The sequence below is a fragment of the Aulonocara stuartgranti genome (assembly GCF_965226115.1).
Source record: "Aulonocara stuartgranti genome assembly, chromosome: 11".
In the NCBI taxonomy this organism is placed as follows: domain Eukaryota; kingdom Metazoa; phylum Chordata; class Actinopteri; order Cichliformes; family Cichlidae; genus Aulonocara; species Aulonocara stuartgranti.
The window spans coordinates 19256921-19276890 of NC_138947.1; the positions used below are offsets into that span (position 1 = coordinate 19256921).

The following is a 19970-nucleotide window of genomic DNA, read 5'->3' on the forward strand; positions in this document are numbered from 1 at the left end:
CATCGAGTTATGCAGATTAGGTCATTAAGACAGCTAATTAACACACCAATTATATATTTATTTTTTTCAGTATAACAGTCTTCATGTCTTTTTAGTAGCATGAAAATTAAATTAAAGCTAACATCCAGCGACTTCCTTGCTCTAAGAAAATTTGGTTTCTGAATTATTTATAAAGACACCACCTTTATACTGCTTTCCTCCTAGCTTATCTGATCACCCTCTTATCAAATATGTGAATTGCTATGATCACCAGCTTGTTGCACACTTTGTCTACCTGCAGTGTGGTGCCGTGTAGGTGGTGTGCACCATGTTTATTGCAGCCTTTAAGCTGAAAACAGGTGCTGCTTATGTAGAGCTGAGGTAAACTGAAATATGAACATTTTTTGAGAGTGTCATTATTACATAGTCATAGACTTTGTGTTTATTAAGACATTACAGTGCAACCTCATTGCACTTTTCAAAAAAAGTCTTAATATTCCAGAGATCTTTCCATATTAACATCTAAGATATTCAATACTATTTTTAAAGAACGTCTACATGTAAATCAGAGCTTGTGAAACTAAGCCAACCCTTTTCCCACTGTAGTAGCCAGAATCCAGTGTCAGCGGTTGACTGTGAGAAATGGCTCCACAGGGAAAAAGTGCATGAATGATACAAAATGTGCTGGTAAATATCCGTAATGATGAACTACCCACACAAAACGTCCTTTGCCCTGCGCATCCTGGGACAGAATGTCAGCTCAGCTTGACCTCAGCTTAGGGGCACGGCGTCTTTACCGAACCGTCCCTCAGCATTGCAAATGACACCGTTTTTTTCCTCAGATGCCTTCATGACTAGAAGCAAGTTGTGTCTAATTTAGTCCAGACAGGGTGTCAGCGGGGGTCAAAAAACTGCTCTCTGGAGGTAAACAACAACCTTGCTCCAGGTCTCCTCATTACCAACTAATGTCACTTTTTCTTGTCCTCAAATGTGAGCACGCATTTGGAAAATAACCCACAAACAACTGATTAAAAACAGACTGGTTTACAAGCCTTGAGATTAAAAATATGGTGGGGAACACCGCTTGTCTTTTTCAACAATGTGATGACATCTCCAAGTTAAGAACTGTCATCATGAAAATGCATAAAATAGTCAGAATATCTTTGTTAGCTTAAAATATTTTAGAATAACAACCTACACAAGCGCTCTATATTTGCCTGAGGCATTTGCAAAGTTGAACTCAGTCAACAGCTTTTTTCTCTGGTAATAAAAGTTACCACACATTTCTCTCAGGTTTCGCTCTGTGTTGCACACAGTAGATACACCGCATTGTTCAGTACTTGGTGGGACGCTGCTGGCAGTCTCTGAAATACTTGATGAAGTTGCTCATTCTCTTCTAGTCTCTCACCAAACTTTCTCTGCTCTGTGAAAGGAGTGCATCCCATGTGTCTGAAACTGTATCTGGACTGGCAGCACAAACTCTTTCTGGCCTCCGGACCGAGGTTCAAAAGATTAACAGCAACAACAATGTGCAATGTATCTGCGCTCATTCTACCAAAAAGTCAATTACATCTGGATTATAACGACACTCGTATAAATACACTTTGGTTATTTTCTCGACGCCGTGCTTTATGCAGCTGCAAATTTGATTTGGATGTAATGAAAGTGAGACCTCAAGCTAATGCCGATATCTCGAGCTGACAGAAAAGACTTTAGGGAGATTTGAAGAATTGTTTTTTTTTTCTTGGATGTTTTGGGGTGAGGCACGCTTGTTCAGCTTCCACCACAGTTTGAAGAAAACACTCATTGCTTCACTGCTACTGAAACAACCCCTACTGGGCTCACAGCAAGCAACCACAAAACTAAACAAGGGCAGAGGGAAAAAAAATGCAAAATAAACAAGACTAAGCTTGTGCTTGGATTGTCCGTGTGTTCAATCACTCACCCACTATTTAGTGTTTGCTTCAGAGAGCACTGACAAGAGAACAAGGGCAGAGTGTTATTAATACAATTCTGACACTACTTGGATGCAACGCTACTACATTATCAATTAGTATCATTAGTCATAATTATCTGTTACATAAGCTAACAGCAGGGGACCTGAAACAAATGTGAGGGCACCGACACCACAAGTACACATCTCTCTCTGCAACGTGGGAATGAAGATTTATAGCACAAATCTGTGCACATATATATATATATATATATATATATATATATGGAAGCTTGTTTCCGCCACTTAAAAAAATTAAAAAATATCCATAACTCAAAATTTCGACTTGACTTGAAATTTCAAGTTAGCGCTGCCAATCAGTAATCACGTGAATGACGTCATTTCCTTGTAACCCGGAACCTGAAGCCCTCAGCTACAAATGCTACAGCTAAGCTACCAGTTTTACAGCCAGTCATGAATGCACAAATTGCTGAGTATTTTCAGCATGGCTTCACATTATATCCTTGCGTTATTAGCCGAATCACAAGGCGTTACTATCAGCAAACGTACTCTGGAAAGCGTCAATTTATAAATTGGTAGCTCACGATCCGGTTTTAAGTGTGCATTCCTCTGCGCCTTATCCTTCCTGGTAACAAAAAAATGACATCATTCACATAGATTACTGATTGGCAGCGCTAACTCAAATTTCGAGTTAATAAATCAAAATTTCGAGAAAATAACTCGAAATTTCCAGTTATGGATACGTTTTTTTAGTGGCGGAAATGGGCTTTCATACATATAACCATTAACAAGATGCAAAAATATAATAGGTACCATAGCCATTACTGTGCTAAAATATGCCATTTTTAATATAATAATTGTAAAATATGAAATGTAGTAGTAGCTCCCATGCACATATTTCCCACATCGCCAGTATATTTACAGTTTAGACAAACCCACAAAAGTCTGACTTTTTTTTATTTTCTCTTCAGAGCATGAGAAGAGACGAGCCACAGCACACCTGAGACGGCTGAGGAGTACTAAGTTCACCATGTACTCTTAACAGGTCAGAAAAATGGCATCATGTCCAGATCTGACAGCTCTTTCTTCCTTCTTCTGACACCACACTGGCAGGCTGCAGTGTATGCATGTGACTGTCAGCATCTCGACCTCCCTTCAGAAATAATAACAAGCTCCCTCCTCTTACGCACTCTGTCCAATTCAGTGGCACTCGGCTTACACATGCCAACATCCACGCTACTGAATCGTTCAGGGATGGAGAAATGCAGCACATGCCACGACATATAAAAAATAAAATAAAATACAGCTCATTACTCCAGTCTCTACCAATAACACCCAGGAGATTTCACACTAACTTGATCTGAGATGTGGAATCACAGGCCTGAGCGTGCATATTATCCAGTCATTTCGCCATCCTGGTGGGGCTCTGGAGCTTCGTCAATGTGGTAAATAAGAAGTTATTGCTGGTGGATGTTTCTAGTTATGCTAAAGAGGCTTCATAGCAATCATCAGCAAAATCACAGGGGGAAGATTCAATCTATAAGGAGCACTAATTTTGAAAATCACCAAAGGCTGAGCTTTAGTGAGAAGATGTGCACACTTCAGCTTCTGTGAAGGATAATTAATATGACAGCACTTCTACTTACTGTACACATTAGTCCACCTTGAACACAGTGCAGTTTAAAGATCACATTATACGTTTGCATAATATAAACAATGACTTGTTGGGCGTATTAACACATCTATTCTTGACATTTGGAAAATGTCATGAATGAAAAAAAAAAAAAGGTAAAACACTACTTAATAATTCTGGTTTCTTTTTTAATCTCCTTGCAATTTAAGAAGTTTTACAGTACGTGTGAAAACCTTAATATCATGATTGATCAATATAAAAATAATCATATATGATATATATTGCCTAACCTATTGATGATTTATCAAACCCAACCTGACATAATCAAATATTTAGTGATTTTAATTGATCTGAAAGAAGATCTTCCTTTAATAATGGCTTAAAGTACATTTTCTTCATGTCATCTTAAAGCAGCGGTCCCCAACTGGGACCAGTTTGTGTCCGACAATATTTTCACGGATCAGCATTTAAGGTGTCCTGGATAAATACAACAAAATAAAACCAGTACTGGTACCAAAAAAAAGAAGACTTATTCATAACACACGGGAAAAGACCCAGGAAAACCGGGTTAATGATAAAAACGTTACAAAAATAACAATAAAAACCGATAAAACCCCTATAAAACCATAAATTTCACACCCGAGCCTCAACTCTCGCGACCTGGTACCAAACAACGACTCCCGGGGGTTGGGGGCGGCTGTCTTAAAGGGTCATCACCTGAAAATGCATTTATTCTTAGCAAACAGACAAAAACAATCCTTCCATAACACTCAGCAACATGATGAAACTGGATGACCGTAGATCAGAGCGATCACTTGCCACAATTTTGCTTTAACAGACTCAACACATAGATTTCTCGATGATGAATAAAAAGAACTGAGCCAGACAGAAAATGCCGTGGAGAGATTAGAAATAACTAAGTGAAAGAGCAGAAATGGAGGAAGGGAGGCTCTGAAAGCGTAATAAAATTTGGAAGGGAACATGAGGGAATACAGTCCAATCTTAAAGTCGACATTAATCACACCTAATTACTCGCTTTAATGGGAAAAGGTCTGATGAGCTCACAGAGGGCAGCTGCTTTACTTAACTGAAACTTAGTCGTCATACTGACCAAACCATTCTTTACATAAATAAATCTTCATCAGACTCAATAAGTGCCTCGGTGCTGATGTGTGATGATGTTGCCAAATACTTGTTCAGTCTTTATGCGACAACAGCTTGTAGAGAAGCATGGCACAGGCTAACACGGGTAGATATACTCTGGAGCTCCTTTTGTCTTGGTAAATGGCTGAGCCGCCAGCATGGCCAGTCTGTCTGCTGAGTTGTTCATTCAGATATGCATCCGAAGCTTGTAGATGCTTCAAAGTCATATGATTAAGGAAGATTTCAAGGATTTTAATTTGTTCACATGGCACAGAGTTTTAAAGTTCTGTATTACTAAGTGCATTTGTTAAAAATATAAACGTGGGTATGTTTGGTTTCAGTCCGACACAAAGAAGAAATCCTGTAGAAACGGGATAATAATGAGCAGCTGATGTCCAAGTTTCTCGGCGAAGAGGCTGAAACCTGCTGCAAACACTGTCAAGTCTGTGCTAGTGTAACACCGTCCTCTTCCTTCTGTCCTTGTTTCACTGCTGACAAGTTACAGAGCAGCTGTCACAACATGTCAAGCTATGGCTGACAGACAGGCCTGAGCTGATAAATCTAACAAAGTGCTTTGCAGTGTGACTGGCTGAATCTGCTGACAGTAATGTAATTAAAAGAAAAATGTGAGCATGAAAATCCCCGTGTGTCCTTGCTCCATTCCTTGTACTACTGTATGCACCTTTAACTGAAATAGATTACACTTTATTTTATGCAAATCATAAGTAATTTGAAATTCTTATAAAAATTGTCATATACAGTGTGAGGTGTCACATTTTACAAAGTAATGCAATGCTCTAACCACATTCCATTTTTTGCTAGTGCAGTAATATCATGACTCAGCGCAAATTAAGTAATCACATTACATTATCACTACTATGTTGTTGTGCATTCTAATGTTAACACAACATTAGCTCTTTCAAACAGCATGCTAACACAAGGCTAGCACAGGCAATCGTTTTGAAGCCTCTCTCAGCTGGTTTTCAACTTCACTTTGTGCTTTTAGCTTTTTGTTCGAACTTTAACACTAAAAGAAAAATCTGTCAGTGTGTGCGACTATAGCCTCAGGTTTATATAGATAACTGGTAATTATGTGACTATGCATTTAAGGTTACATTATGAGTAGTGTGAAGAACTTTCTCCCAAGAGTAATGAAGTAACACAATGGTAAAGTAATGTGTAATGCAACACTGATTTTATATATATATTATTTGTAATTAATGTTATAATGAATCTAATTAAAACACTTCTATTTGTTATACATTCCATTTTTTTATTAAATTTTTTTTAAGGATTGCAACAAAATAATTTCTTAAATCTGAGAAAAATAAAGCATTTTATTTTTATTTTTTACTTCCTTGCTTGTTTTCTTATAATAATAAACAAACTACTGACCTTATGTGCTACATTTTTCCAGCCTTTGCTTTTATGCGGCATGTATTTCCTTAAGTGGCATTTAGAAAAGAAAAAAAAATGAGGCCATCAGAAAAATTTCTGTAGGCTCTCGACAAGCTTGGTGAAGTGAATCTGACAATCCCTATGATGAGCCAGTGTGCTGTTTTATATGTTTTATATGTTCAAACTGCAAAAACTAGTTCATTATCAAAATGACGACATTAAGAAAGAAGATGTAGAAGTCACTGTGTGTGTTTGCGTTTAAAGTGCACAGTTTACTGTACTTGAAATGCTGTAATTTGGGCGGAAAATGAGATATTTTTAAAAAATGTGACAAGTAATCAGATCTTACAGGACAAAGAACAGCACTTTAATGAGGACATGTAAATAATTTCAACTTTCCTGCAGAGAATAATTGCAAGCCTCTGCCCTGCAATGACCGCTGATGAAGACAGGAAGTGGTGAAGTTAACAAATTGTGGCATATAACACCCCTGACAAAGTGCACTGTGAAGTGTAAACCCGCGTTTGTTGTCTTTATTAGTGACACTGTGGCTGTTTGTCAGCAGCTGCAATTTTCTCTCTTCACTGGAAAAGGCCATTCGCTGTATTAACTGCGTGTGGGTGTGTGTCACGTCTCATTCCAAGTCCTTGGTATGTATCAGTGACATCTGTGCGTGCCATGAGTAAGAAAAATAACAGCTTTGATATGCAGGCAATAACAATCACTGTGCATTTCTTTACGGCCTCGTATCTGGCAGTGATCGACAACGTGCTGCGATAAAGCGCATCTCAAACGCAGTGGAAGTGTTTTTTAGGCCTCTGCTTTCCAGCAGAGCTGTTGACTGCATATTATTCAAATACAGTTCAGTGTTACTAGCATCATGTGCAGTATGCCACACGTGTCAAATGTAGTTAAGATTGGTTTTCTTGATAGAATTGTATCATGTCTCTATAAGGGTCTAATGGATTTGAAACCACATTCGACTTCATATATTAGAACAAAATGGGAGAAGGAAGGAGGGATAAAAATATTAGAGGAAGAATGGACGGCAATATGGAGATATCAGTGGATGTGTACCAGCTCACAAAAGTGGAGGGAATTTGGCTGGAAGTGCCTAATTAGATACTTTATAACACCTTCTCAGAAGTCTCATTATGATGATAACCCCCCTGCTTGTTGGAGGAACTGTGGAAATCAAAGTGCAAATCATTACCATATTTTCTGGGACTGCTCAATCTTGAGGGATTATTGGAGAGAAATACATAATGCCTTACAGGATATCTTTAAACGTGAAATACCTCTCGAGAGTAAGACTATGTTCTTTGGATATATACCTCAGGAATGGCCTAAATATGATAAACATTTAATAAATATTTTATTGGTGGCCTGTAAAAAGAATATCACCAGAAAATGGTTATCCCCAGAGAGCCCAAACATAAGTACATGGATGGAAATCACAATGGAAATTTATAACATGGAAAAGATAACAGCTTCTGTTAACCACAAGCTGGAGAAATTTACATCATATTGGGAAAACTGGGTTAAATATATCACGCCTCATAGGCCAGATTTTACTATTACAAACCAATAATTATGATGTATGTATATATATTTATAGGATCACCCCATACCAACACATCCGTGTTTTTTTTTTTTTGTTTTGTTTTTTTTTTTCTCTTTTCTTAGGTTTGTTAGTTTTGTTTTTTGTTTTTTGATTTTCGGATTATGTGATGGTTTCAATTACTTCTATCGTTGTAAGTATTCTTCCCTTATGACTTGGATGTAAATTAAAATACTATTTCAGTATTTAAGGCAGATAACCCAAGTATGAAGAATGCTTACATGATGTACATACTGTGAATGCCTGCTTTTGAAACCTTAATAAAAATATGAATTAAAAAAAAAAAAAAAAAAAAAAAAGATTGGTTTTCTTCACCAACACACTCATAATAAACAAGTGTTTTTGGGGCCTTAACTGTCAACAAACAAAACAACTTCAACTTGAGACATTTGGCGTGCTGTCATAACAGGCAGTGAATTGGTATAATTACTGCCTAGCGTCTACAGTAGCCTACCATGATGGCAGTCATAATGACATAGTTGTGTTTGCAAGCTTTGTGTAATTACACACTATTACATAACCACATTTTATTGACAAGGTTGGTCCGGAAATGACCCCTTTCATTTGCAAAGCATAAAAAAAAAACACACTGACAAACAGGCTCACACATTACCTATTAGCAGCAAACTCCCTAAAAGCCCTTCCTGGTTGCCGCTTTCGCTCAATTCAACATGATATCAGAACTGGCAACCCACGCTGCTTGCAACCCAGCCTTTACAGACTCGCTCAATGAAAGGGTCATGGCCTCTCTTTGCCTCCTCTCTCCCACATTTTTTTAATCTACAACACCCTTTAAACCCTGCTCCAGCACTCTCTCCTTTATTTATCACATTTTCTGCCCCACAAAGACCTTTCAGAGAGGCAGAGAATTTCATCAGTCGGTAACATGGCGTGGCTGGTGGCCACACAGGAAGCTTTTGATTTCTGCTGGAATGTCCTGAGCTTTGGAAAACTGTCAGACTCAGTGGACACAATGTCGCTGTTAAAGCACAAAAGCACAGCTTGAAATCAATCGAGCATGCACGGTCACAGCTGAAAACTTCATTATGCTTATGTAGTAAGAGTGTGGTTAAGCTTGATGGAGGGGAGGATGTTGCCCCCAAGTTGCCCGAAAGTAAAATGCGAAAAAAAAGAAAAAAAGAAAGAAAGAAACTTGACACTAAAATGAGTTTCTCACCGAATTTAGATCCAGGCTGGTCTTCACCCATTCCTTGGCATCATTATACTCATCCATCAAACCCATAATGTACAGAGTGTCTAGTGAGTCAACGACGGATGCTCCTCTCAGGCCACCTGCAAAAATCAGAGAAAACACAGTTATGCACGGAGACAAGTTCTGCTTGTTTTTAGGTTCTTTTTTAGCAGGATATGAGGTGAAAAGGTAAAAATCTCAACATGCAGTACCTGTCAACTATTCACACAACAACAAATCAGTCCAACAATTCGCAACATCCAACCAAATAAAGCTATTTCTGACTTTTCCACTGTGACTGCAAGTCTTTCTCAGACCACCCCGAGGTTTCTTTGTGTGGACAAGGTTTTTTCCCAGTGTATTCTTTATACAGCTGGTCGATCCTCTCCACGGTGAAGCAAAATACATTTTTATCGGTTAAATTTCTAAAATTAGTATACGTATGGGTGGAAAACAAGTCACTACTGCTACCTCTTATCTTATTATATGCATATACAGTACATGAGCTATCGGCGTGTTGCATGGAGTATTGTTTTAACACTGATGCTATTTTTACAGTAACTAATCCCTAAAGCGGTAATCTGTCCACTAAGACAGTATGCATTTCAACTAATTTTTTAAAAGGGTGGTTTAAAGAAGATTTGAAAAGAAAAAAAGTAGAAAGTAGAATAAATAACCGACAAATCATTACTTTATTTCCTGCTACATAAGTCAAAGTCTTCGAAGATGGATAACTACTGAGATTTAACTCTAAACCTTTAATGTGGTGGTTAGCAACAGCAACTTGACAACGCGTGTGATAAAAACTAAAACATAAAAGTCTCCCTCGCGCCGAGCTTCAGTAATTACTGCAGTGATGTTGAATGATAATACAAAAACAGCTTTGTGTGGCCCACATGAAAAGGATCTTCTCTCCGAGATTAAAGCATCTTCTCTCCGAGATTAAAGCATCCGCTACAAAGCACCAGTCACTGTAACATGAAAGTCAAGTCATTTAGGAACCAACCACCAGAGGGGAATAAAAGAACCTGTATACTGATTATTGCAAACATTCAGCAGCTGCTGCTGGATTTCCCAGAGTTTGTGCGCTTCCTGCATCGACTCTGCGTAAATGTCACAGTGTAAAATCTGCTTGTCTGCAGTGACTGTGGATGCACGTGTGTGTGTGAATCTCAAGCTATTTATTTCCTTTCATAAACTAAACGAGAAACACATTACCCTTAATGAATTACTGTGTAAGAGTTTAAAGGCAAATTGGGGTTTGGAAGTTTAATAAGAAGAAAGTGGGACTAAACCGGCAGAGAATTAAACTTCTTGCGGGCTGAAAATTTAGATGAGGTGAAAAAATGCAATAGTGTGGAAACTGAACTGGTTAAGTAGGAGAGGTGACGAAAAAGCTTGCTGTTCATCTCTGAGAACTTAGCCTAGAGTAGATGGTTGGATTGATCTGATGCAACCATTCAGCAACCAGGTACATCAAAGACTTCAATTTTTATGAAGAATTATTTTCAAAGCTCGCCAAATATGTAAATCACAACCATGCCTTTAGGTGACAACACAGAACTGAAAAACTGAACTTTTTCAGATCCTGTTCTCAACAGACGCTGTGATTTTGTTAATGTTTTGTGTTAAACTGCTAGAACGACCTCAATACTTTTCTACTCACAACAGATAAAATTAGTTTGTGTAAGTGTTAATGTTTCATAGCTATAAACTCCACTTGGACATTTAATCGACCTTAATGCTCTGCAGTTTTAGCCCAGTAATGTTATTACTACTGATTCTGTCACTCTGTTCACATAATCATCCGTTAAACAAAGTAACAAAAAAATGTTTCTCCATATCTACAGCATATTCTATAGCTCTATATCTTAGCATATTCTATATTAGCGTATTTTATGTGGAAGGAAAGTTGCAATTAGGGCTGCCACGATTTGTCGACTAGTCACGATTACGTCGACTATCAAAATCGTCGACGACTGATTTAATAGTCGACGTGTCGTTTGAAGCTTTGTAACATCGCAAAAGACGCAGGAATAATAGCAGGATTTAAGAGTGTAATAACGGACTGAAACAGAAGATGGCAGCACAGCATGTACAAGGATGCCAGCTGCCGTTAAACCCCGAAGAAGAAGAAGCAGCTGTGTCCCAGAATTCATAGCGCGGCCCAGCTTAGTTTCCAACAATGGCGGCAGCTAGTTAGTTTTAATATTACTCTTATTATTCTTTCTGGGTCACAAAATAAACGTTTAACATATTTTCAGGCGAGAATGTAGCTGTGTGAACCTCAAATATCTGCTCAGTTTATCAGGACACCACATATTTTCAAAAGCGCTCCGACGTTTTCGGAGACGTCTGTTACCCACTAGCTCGATAGCTAGCCGGGGGCTAGGTCACTAGCGCCGTGAGAACACCGGACTCCCGGCAAATTGTTTTCAAACCCACCGCCGTCTTTCGCGACTCAGGTTAAATATATATGAGTCACTTAGATAAATTAAAAATGTTATTGTTTGGCTTTTTTTTTTGTATTTTATTTGTTCCTGAGTAAATCGGTTTGTCTGAGATTAAAGTTATAGTTTTTACACAGCTGAATAAACGTCAAGCAGACAGCTGATTATCAGAAGTGTGAGATGCTGGAGAATATACTCCGGTGTCCTGTTATATTTTAGATAGCAAGGAGTTTATTAAACTTTACTGAAACAATCTGCAAATTTCATTAAAATTGAATAAACTATCATCTTGTCTTTATTTTTAGTTAGCACCTTAAAAGCTTAAAGCTGTAAGCTAATGATAGTTATATAAGAGCAGATGCTGCTGGTGCAATAAGCTGTAGTTTTACGTCCAGTGGATGATGATCTGATTAGTCGACTAATCGCATAAATAATCGGTGACTAGTCGACTATCAAAATAATCGTTTGTGGCAGCCCTAGTTGCAATAACAATAAATCCCCCATCCATTCATGTCCATGTCAGCATCCTTTCCCCAGCCACCTCCTATAGCAGTGGCCAGTGGGGCACTCCCAAGACAGCTGACAGATGCAATGTCCCAAGGGTGTCCTGGGTCTGTCCCAGTAGGACACAACTACAACACCTGACCTAGAAGTGTTCAGGAGGTCTCCTAGTCAGATGCCCAGACCACACAAAACTGTCTCCTTTTGATGTAGAGGAATAATGGTTCACCTCTCCTTCCTGAATGACTGAGCTCCTCAACATCCTTCTAAGGATGAGCCCAGCCAACCCTCAGATTAAGCTCATTTCCACTACTGTCATTGGTTCAGTCACTGCCCAGAGCTCACAACCATAGGTGAGGGTTGGGAAACTGAGAGCCTTGCTTTCTACTCTCAGGTCTGTCATTACTACAACAGTGTCACATTCATGCAGACGTTTGATCAATCTGACTGTCAAACTCCTGCTTCTCTCACTCATGACTTGGGGAGACTTGGGGCTCATCATGCAAGCTGGAGGTCATCATTTGATGAAGCCAACAGAACCACATCGTCCACAAAAAGCAAAGATAACATCCTGTGGACATCCTGTGGCCATTGACTGTGCCTTGAAATCCCTCAGAAATTAAATTATGATTGGAAGTCCAACACCCTACTGGGAATGAGTCTGACTTATTGCCAGCAATAAAAACTTTTTCGTTTTTCAGGAATCAAACAGGCCACAATACCAGGCCAGATACCTCATACTTCTAAGTACTCCCCCCAGGACACTTAAAGGATGCAGTCAAATGCATTTTCCAAGAGCGCAAAACATTCAATTCAATTTATTTATGAGCAGGCTCAAAAACCCGCCAAAGCAACTGTTGACAAAAGTGCTGAACAACTAAAAGAAAATATGTATATTCAAGGATATGCAAGCACCCTCGAATATTCCTTCCACCGCCCAAGAATGTCCTCAGTTGCAGTTAATACTGCTCCATCATGTGGGTAGGAGGCATTTTGCCTCTCCCGAGTCAACAGGAGCAAAAAAGAATAAACAAGTCGAGACATTTAAATCTCTCTCCATCAACTGGTTTGTTTAAAATCTTGTTTCAATCATCAACTCAGCTATTTATATCTTGAGCAGTTTCAGTTCTGACAGCATTTACCCTGCTCAACATTATTAGCATGAGAGCAAAACTCTCCGCTTCACCGTTTGCCTTTCACCTCGTCTCCATGCCTGTATGAATTAGCCGATGAGGTTAGCACAGATGAGTGACTTGGCTTGACTGAATGATGGAAGTCACACTCTTTGGCCATAAATCTAAAAGCATTTAATGTAAAAAATGTAGAGAAACATGATGTGGAGCTTTCTGTCTGGTAAATCAATTTTAAAGCCACATTCTTGTAATAGTACTCCCTTTGTTCCAGCACTGAAGTCCTGATGAGGTCGCAGTGTCATGGCTGTAGCTATAATACCATCTCACTTTTTAAACACCCTCTGCTGTGTTTTTCGTCTTGTTGTCGTATACTTTATATTGTCATCGACGGGGTAGTGCTAGCTTCAAGCAAGACTCACACTGCTTATATATGACCTACTATCGACCATTTACTGTCCGTGGTGTATAAGAGCGTGCAGAAACCGAGCGTGTTTTCAGATGCAACTCAAGCCTTCATTCTGTGTGAAGGGGAAGTACTGTTTTTAGTTTGTTTTCTAGCAGCCTTATCTCTATTCTGTGACAAATAGTAATGATGACAACTGAGAGGAGGGGTGTAATCAGATATCCAATGCCCTCTGGTTATCCAAACCCAGAAGCAGCTCTCTGTGGCTGCAGGCAAAACAGAGTGTGGAAAATTCCTATCGAAAACAGCACCAAAGCTAAGATGATTGATTGACTCTGAGGAGCAGACGGAGCAGATCAATCCATCATGGTGTACTCCTCCTACTTCCATGGTATAAGACCCTATTTATTTCTGTGGCCTTTTTTGCTACAAATGGAAGAAACCCTGAGGGGTCCTCTGAAGATGGGGGTAATTGGTGTGCCCTATTGTATTTATAAAGACTGATCAACATTCACACACACTGACATTCATCACAACACGATCTCGTTTGCATTCTCATGCATCCTGTTGCCCTCTTTAATGTATTTTACATATTTAATGCGAAGTTGAAAACAAACTGTACACACAGCACAAGCATTATTTAGAAACCAAAGCTGCCTCAGTTAATGCCTTGGAAAATAAAGAACAAACAATATAAGCATAAATACCCAACCGTTAGGAGTCAGCCTGAAATACTACTTGACATTAAATGGCCACGATTCGACTGATTTATGTTTGGGGTTGGACACGGTTTCTTAATGAATGACTTTAAAAACTGACTCAAATTGTTCATACATTTTCTCAAGAACTGATTAAGAAGTCATTAGTTCAGCAAAGGCTTGAATGTTTTATTTATTTATTTTAAATAATAAATTCTAAAACACAATATAACTTTTGAGATCAAATAAAAATATTTCATATGATTACTCAAAGTGTGCTTGGATACGCCAGCGTACTCGTGTCCTGCAAGCATCACTACCGGAAAGTAAGATGCGAGTGCCAGAGTGTGTGTGTGCGTAGGTACAAAGAGTACATGGAAATCCATTAGTAAGACATTGGCCGGTGGGTTTTCATTTATCATAGCTGTCACAAGCCAGTCAGTGTCGGTCGGCGGGGTTACATTAGACGGCCCCGGTCCACATGATCAATCACTCAGCACGCTCATGTTGCGAGAATTAGTTCATTCTCTCTTCTTCTTCTTTTCTATAAAAGCATGCACGCACCACTGATAAATATGAATCAGGATAAGACACTTCTTTATTGAATCCCTCGGGGGATAGCTCAGAGGCAACATTTCCGCTCTAATTTCATTTAACCAGCACATACTGCATGCCAAATGTATGGTAATACTCCTGAAATGAAATCCAATGATCATTGTAAATTCCATCGACTAAGTACATTAAAAGTGCAATACTGTTAACCAGATAAGAATAATCAGATCTCAGAGATGGATCGTTTTAATACACCTATGAGAAAGACAAATCAGAGTTTATTTGTTTCTCATTGTTGCTGGAAAGTCACAGCACAAAGCTGAAAAAATAAAATATTACAAATGTGCTCAAAACTCGGACCGCAATAAACCGGGGGCCTGTCCAGGATCTATTGTACTTTTTGCCCTGGGGCAGTCAGTATAGGCTCGAGCTTCCCCTGTGACACTGAAATAGACGAGCGGTTCACAAACTGGATGGATGGATATTTAAACTGCCGGGTGGATCTAATTGATGCAAGAGCTGGGATTTACAATAATTGCACTGCCCCGTTACCAGTGGTTGCCAGTAACCAATTATCAATTGCAAGGCTAATAAGCATCTTGTTTGCACTAATGCTACCTGACACCAGTAAGACAGTAAGTGCATCAGTGTGTCTGTGTGATTTTAAAGGCATTTAGCTGGTTGCTATTCGAAGCACATGGTCTGCATCACAGATAAAGCACACAGGCAATGGTTCTGTAGGCGAGTGGGCTTTTGATGAAGAGCACCAACAGAGCAACAGTGGGGAAAGAAGTAAGTGGTTTTAGAGGGAGTAGGATTAAGTAGGGTTACAGAGCAGAACATGAAAAAGCTTGGGAGAAACACAGAGTGTGAAATGTCATGCCCATCAATCAAGATTGACTTTTCTGGAGGGCTGCAATACCAATTGTGTGCATTAGCCTCTTTGAGGAGAAGATGTCAGATAAGTCATTGAATATCAATAATGAAAGGACGGTGGATCATCTGGATATATACGCTTGTCCCTGAAGGTGCATATCACCGTTCATTAAAACGCATCTTTTTATGTCAGCCTGGTTTTAACTGCAATAACTACACAGCATAGACGTTATAGCACAGACAACAGAGTGATGAAGTTTGCATAGCAAGGAGGTTGAGCTCGGGGGGGGGGGGGGGGGGGGGGGGGGGGTCCTGGTTAGCCTATATACGCCTTCAACGCCAAGCCAAGATAGGAAATTAATCAAAGTGATAAACGAATCGGATATTTTGAAGGTTTATTTTTATTTTAAAATATGATTATGGCATAATACGTTGGTAGACGTCCCATCAAACCTCAACATTATTTGAGGTTTGATGGCAGCCATTTAAAGATAAGCCAATAGTAAAAACTGTGCCACAATCAGTGGGGACAGTCTTCTGTAGCAGCTAATAGAAGCTACTTACTCCCAGATCCTATCCCACTTGCTACAAGATGATAGTCAGGAAACCTAATCCTCCTGATTAACATTTTAAACACATGCTACCAGTCACTTCACAGAACTAGGCTGCATACACAGGGCTTGTTAAACATGTTCAATTGAATCCTTATTTTCAATTAAGACTGCACAATTTGTTCACTTTACACTGGACTAATTTGTGCCTGCATAGTTCACGTCTACTAATCTCTAAAAAGACCGAGTCTAAAGCAATACAAACAAGAGTTACCTTATTTTTCAGTTTTGGTGCAACAAGCTACCAATTGTCTGGTGTTTGTTTCTCTTTCCTTCAACAAAGAATATGACACATGTTTAAAAAGAACGTGAAAGAGCAGGCGGCAGCTGCAGAGACAGAGCTGTTTGCAGAGGACTTGTTACTGAGCTGCACTGCTTAAATCATAAGGCTAAGGAAAGCTGACCCTGCACCAAGAAATATGCAGAGTGTGTTGCATATTTCCAAACAACTACGCTGGGATAAGAAGAAAGGAGATGGAAGGGTCAGAAATCAGCTCAGTTCTTATTGAAGTGACAAAAACAATAGACAAGAGACTAGACAACTGATCTGCTGTTAAGAATTCATCCTTTATGTAGATATTGGAAAAACACATAAAAACAGCTTTTACTTGATTCAGCTGAAGACCCAAAACTGCCGAATTATACCAGAATTAAATTACCAAATCACCGTACGTCGCCATCTTTTTATCTGTATTTTGTTCTGCTTTTCATTTTGCTTTTATTACATGATCTTCTTCAGCAGAAGAAATTTCACAAACCTGTAGATATCTATAATCATAAAACTAAAAAATAATTTTATTCACAGATTTATTTTATGCACTCGTCAATTAAGAAAAGACTATAGGAGATGTTTTTCAATAAAGTTAGCAGTCTTTGTCTAGAAATGGAAGTCGTTCTTTTCTCAGAGTACAGTGTGCGAATATATCCGCATGTCTGCTTTGTCTTGACTAGCAGTACCATGCATATAAATCTTCTGCTTCTCTGCTTTTGTATTGCATGCGCGCACATACAAACATGACATTATTCTACTCATTATGCAAATAGTAAGTACCTAGAATGGACCACATGGAAAAAAGAAATGCTGACATCTGATTGTAATTGCACCCCACATATGCTCATCTCTGCCCCCTTCAGCATCTCCATTTTCACCATTATGGTAATCACGTAGTCGAACTGCAAAAGGCTTGCGTCTAATGGTTCTTTGTGCCTTCCAGAACAACAACCATTTCTTGGCAAGACAGAGGAAGGGAAAGAGAATTGGCAGATCAAGGGACTTTAGAGCCGGAGTCAAAAGAAATTTGTTCCATTAGGAGGACTGAGGAGAGGGAGATGACTGAACCTGAGGCTTCAGCTAGAACTGCAAATAGCAGATATCCTTTATGTCAGAGCGCATAATTGTTTAGTCCCCACGTGCTGGACAAGAAAGCTGGTGAATACTTGTCAGGGGGGTGGATGCGTGATTGACTCCCAATGCATTTTAACATATTCTGAGACACCGAGCTTTAAGGAGGACTACTTTAGTGTTAGGCAAGCCTCAATATTTGTAAATGACATAGACTGCATGTAGATGGATGCAGCCACAATTATCATGACACCACCCACGCCTTGAGGTCTCAAGCTGAGCATTTTAAGCATCACTACCTTTGTGTATTTTTTGAATACTGGACATTATGAGTGATGGCTGGATCAGACAGGCTTTATCCTGCTTTATCATCAGTTTTACTCTAGTTGAGATCATGATTTAAAAATTAAGATCACAGGGTATTAAAATAGACAATAAAGCTATCAGCAAAGTCTAAGAAAGTTGGTTCTGTTTATTTTGATGTTGTGTTTTCAGTGGAAGAGTTCCAGGACATTTCTTCAGTCTTGGCTGATTGCAGATGTCCCCAACATTATAAACAGTATATTTGCATAATGATTGAAAGTAGCAGCACTGACTAACAATGGGGCATTTAATCAGCTTTGGGATCATTGATATGCAAATTGTCATTGATCAATGGCGATGAGATGAAAGGTTTCTCCCAATAAAAACGCAACGTTCAGAACAAAATCAACTTTCTGGGATTTCCTTGCCTGGATGATTGAGCAAGCATTGTGACTGTCAGGAAAGTGTTTACTGAGGACATAGATCAATTGAAAAGACTTGTGATTTTCTTACAGACTTACAGTACAATTAGAACCAGATGAGTTGCCACCTTCTGGCCATTCAAAAGTATTCAGATTTCCCCAGTGGAGACATTTGGAAAGAAAGAAAAAAAAACTTGTGCCACCGGGGCAGCACGGTGGCACGGTGGTTAGCACTGTTGCCGCACAGCAAGAAGGTCCTGAGTTCAATTCCACCATCAGGCCGGGGTCTTTCTGTGTGGAGTTTGCATGTTCTCCCCGTGTTTGCGTGGGTTCTCTCCGGGTACTCCGGCTTCCTCCCACCGTCCAAAGACATGCAGCTTGTGGGGATAGGTTAATTGGATAAGCCAAATTGCCACTAGGTGTGAATGTGAGTGTGAATGGTTGTCTGTCCCTATGTGTTAGCCCTGCGACAGACTGGCGACCTGTCCAGGGTGTACCCTGCCTCTCGCCCTATGACGGCTGGGATGGGCTCCAGCGCCCCCCGCGACCCTGAAAAGGATGGATGGATATATCGAGATGTGTTATGCTGTGTTAGAGAATTGTGATCCGCTGTGGCAGATCACAGTGCTGGGGCAGGAAGAATTACCAATACACTATCAAAGTGTCAAAGACTAAGAAGCTAATCACCATACCTTAGCAGAGATTAATCCAATCGGAAACAAATACAAAATACAAAGTGTCCAGACATGATTAAAGAGGCTCTAGACTTCAAGCAGTACACACATCAATCTAATTGCAGCAATCTAATTTGCCACTCTGGGAAAGCGTGGCGTGTCAGTGGAGCAGCCCTGTCTGATATGACAGGCTCTCAGATAAGATTACACACCGCACACAGTGTTATCGAACCCCTCGCCTCCTCCCTGTCCTAAAAGCCTGTCTTGCATTGATCTAGAGACACGGCTGAACAGTAGGAGAGTGAGGAGAGGGGGGGGATTAAACATCTGATGCTCGGTCAAACCACAAAACCTGATTTGGGATGACAGCTAAAGCTAGAGGCTCTGATTAGGCAGTTGATAAAGCACTAACAATTCATCCAGTTGTGAGGTCATTCAACTGGTATCTAAAGAATGAATAAATAAATGCTCGATAGAAATCCGCCCTGCAAACACAGACTTCCTCTCATTATTAAAACAAAGGCACTGCTCTCCATCACGTACACCAGACGTTTACTCATCTGAACTGTGCTTTCTAGCTCACTAGTTGCACACAGAAAAAATGTGCAGCCCAGGCCATTTAGGAGAGCTGTAATAACCTGTTGACAAAAAGCACCTGTCAGCAGGAGAAATTAAACCAGCCATCTTCAGCGAGCAGCTGCTCTGCTTCATTTGTTCAGTACCTCAGCCATTTAAAGGTAAAGGAGGATCCTGGAACTAAAATGCTACAGACAGGTAAGAATTTAAAGAGAAGAAAAAGAAAGAAAACAAAGTGTCTCATTACAGTGTTGGGCCATCATTACCCGCCAGGGCAGTTTTAGTTTTTTTCAACAGATATTCCATCATTTTGTGTTTGGACAATGCTGGTGGATGCACTTTCTAACACATCAGTTCCAGATCTACTGTATATTTAAAGGCCACAGATGTGCCCTCATGCCCTAGGCACTGTAATCCTGGAGGAGATCAGTCCCATCAGCGTACAAATCAGAGTTAAATAGTGATCACTGATTGGCAGTAATTCTTTAATCTATGGGGACAAGTAATAG

General features: G+C 39.6%; 1 protein-coding gene across 5 annotated transcripts in view; it reads right to left on the reverse strand.

Annotated features, from left to right (window-relative positions):
* Positions 1–19970, reverse strand: part of LOC309717104 (mannosyl-oligosaccharide 1,2-alpha-mannosidase IC) — a 213546-nt gene that overhangs the window by 74472 nt on the left and 119104 nt on the right. For all 5 annotated transcript variants that reach the window (XM_082551397.1, XM_082551393.1, XM_082551394.1 and 2 more), the window contains exon 3: positions 8906–9021. In XM_082551397.1, the coding sequence (XP_082407523.1) occupies positions 8906–9021 (116 nt within the window). The remainder of the gene's footprint in view (positions 1–8905; positions 9022–19970) is intronic.